Source organism: Dipodomys ordii, unplaced genomic scaffold, assembly GCF_000151885.1.
Source record: "Dipodomys ordii isolate 6190 unplaced genomic scaffold, Dord_2.0 Scaffold7626, whole genome shotgun sequence".
NCBI lineage: Eukaryota > Metazoa > Chordata > Mammalia > Rodentia > Heteromyidae > Dipodomys > Dipodomys ordii.
Genome location: NW_012274839.1, coordinates 1 through 2,313, shown reverse-complemented (window position 1 = coordinate 2,313; position 2,313 = coordinate 1). Strand labels below are relative to the sequence as shown.

At 65.2% G+C, this 2,313-nt stretch overlaps 1 protein-coding gene across 1 annotated transcript; it reads right to left on the bottom strand.

Annotated features, from left to right (window-relative positions):
• Positions 1–1,092: 1,092 nt before the first annotated feature.
• On the bottom strand, positions 1,093–2,027 carry LOC106002332 (segment polarity protein dishevelled homolog DVL-1-like; the record flags this gene model as incomplete). The annotated part of the gene is made up of 3 exons (XM_013037227.1): positions 1,093–1,505; positions 1,582–1,749; positions 1,829–2,027. Coding segments are annotated over 3 exons (780 nt in total), but the record flags the coding sequence as incomplete, so codon positions are not given.
• Positions 2,028–2,313: the final 286 nt, after the last annotated feature.

Sequence of the window (2,313 nt, the reverse complement as noted above, 5' to 3'; positions counted from 1 at the left end):
TGGCACCTCTGCACCCACTGCACCCACTGGCATCTCTGCACCCACTGGCACCTCTGCACCCACTGCACCCACTGGCATCTCTGCACCCACTGGCATCTCTGCACCCACTGGCATCTCTGCACCCACTGCACCCACTGCACCCACTGGCATCTCTGCACCCACTGCACCACTGCACCCACTGGCATCTCTGCACCCACTGGCACCTCTGCACCCACTGGCATCTCTGCACCCACTGGCACCTCTGCACCCACTGCACCCACTGGCACTTCTGCACCCACTGGCACCTCTGCACCCACTGCACCCACTGGCATCTCTGCACCCACTGCACCACTGCACCCACTGGCATCTCTGCACCCACTGCACCCACTGGCATCTCTGCACCCACTGCAATCTCTGCACCCACTGCACCCACTGCCATCTCTGCACCCACTGCACCCACTGCCATCTCTGCACCCACTGGCATCTCTGCACCCACTGGCACCTCTGCACCCACTGGCATCTCTGCACCCACTGGCATCTCTGCACCCGCTGGCACCTCTGCACCCACTGCACCCACCGCACCCACTGGCACCTCTGCACCCACTGGCATCTCTGCACCCACTGCACCCACTGGCATCTCTGCACCCACTGCACCCACTGGCATCTCTGCACCCACTGCACCCACTAGCATCACTGCACCCACTGGCATCTCTGCACCCACTGCACCCACTGGCACCTCTGCACCCACTGCGCCCACTGCACCCACTGGCACCTCTGCACCCACTGCACCCACTGCACCCACTGGCATCTCTGCACCCACTGGCACCTCTGCACCCACTGGCATCTCTGCACCCACTGGCATCACTGCACCCACTGGCATCTCTGCACCCACTGCACCACTGCACCCACTGTACCCCACTTGGGCTCGGGCCTCTGCTCCGACATGTCCCACCCGGAGGCTCCCCTCGTCCCGGCTCTCCAGGGACCCTGAGCCCCGTCTACCTTCCTCACCTGGCTCCCAGCCGGGCCCAGGCCCTGGGGAGTGCGGCTGGGCTGGAAAGCGGCCTGCTGGACACCTCAGCCTCCCTCCCACCCACTCCTGTACCCACCTCCTCATCCTGTGCGCCTGCCCCGCCCAGCCTCCCTTTCCGCTGAGGCTCTCCCCACCAATCCACTCCTGCCTGCCTCAACCTCTGCCCTCTGGAGGGAGCCACGCAGGGCCCAAGCACAGGGCCCAAGCACACAGCGAGAGCACAGGGGGCGACAGCAAGGCAGCAGAGCCGGGAGCGGGGGCTGAGCAGAGCTGGTGAGATGCTCACCTTCACTCTGCTGACTTCCGGCGCTGCCGCTGCCATAGCTGAAGCCAGGGTCCTGGTAGGCGGGTGGGAAGCAGGGCGGGGGCCCTGGGTACTGGTAGGGGTAGCCCTGACCTAGGGGCCAGGGCGCAGACGGGTGGGGCAACGGGGCCAGGGTGTCCTGATCTGAGGCTCCACTGGAGCCACTGTTGAGGTTCAGGGCTGCCAGATCTGGGGGAGGGAGCAGAGGTTGGGTGAGGGCGGCCGGATGGGCCCCTGGGCGCCCCCGCCCTCCGCCCTCACTCACTGCTGCACAGGTCCCCGAAGACATAGTAGCACTGCTCGGAGAAGGTGATCTTGTTGACCGTGTGCCGCAGGAAGCCATGCTTCAGCATGCTGCTGGCGTACTTCCTGGCCTCCCGCCGCTCCTTGAAGCCCTCCACGTGTGTGTACAGCCAGTCCACCACGTCTGCCCCTGGCCACACCCCCACCGTGTCAGCCTGGCGGGCCCGGGCCACCGGGCGGTGAGCCAGACCCCACAGGCATGAGCTCACCAATCACGGCATTAGCGATGGTGATCTTGAGCCACATGCGATCACGAATCTCCAGTCCTGAGTCAGGCAACTGCATGACTCGCACTATGGCACTCATGTCACTCTTCACGGTCAGCGGCGTGTCTTCCAACTCTGTGAGACATCCCCACCCCAAACACCAGGTGAGCAGCCGGCATGCAGAGGCGGTGCTGGACACAGCCTGCCACCCAGAGCCCAGGCCTGAGACCCGGACCTGGGAGACTGAGGGAGCTGAGCCTTCCCCCTCCTCCTACAGATGCCCCACCCCAGGGGCCAACACTGGGGCAAGGCCACCCACAACCCAACCAGTGTCACTCACACCAGGCCTGCCTGTTCTCCACGTCCACTCACTCACACCAGGCCTGCCTGTCCTCCTCCACGTCCACTCACTCACACCAGGCCTGCCTGTCCTCCACGTCCACTCACACCAGGCCTGCCTGTCCTCCACGTCCACTCACTCACACCAG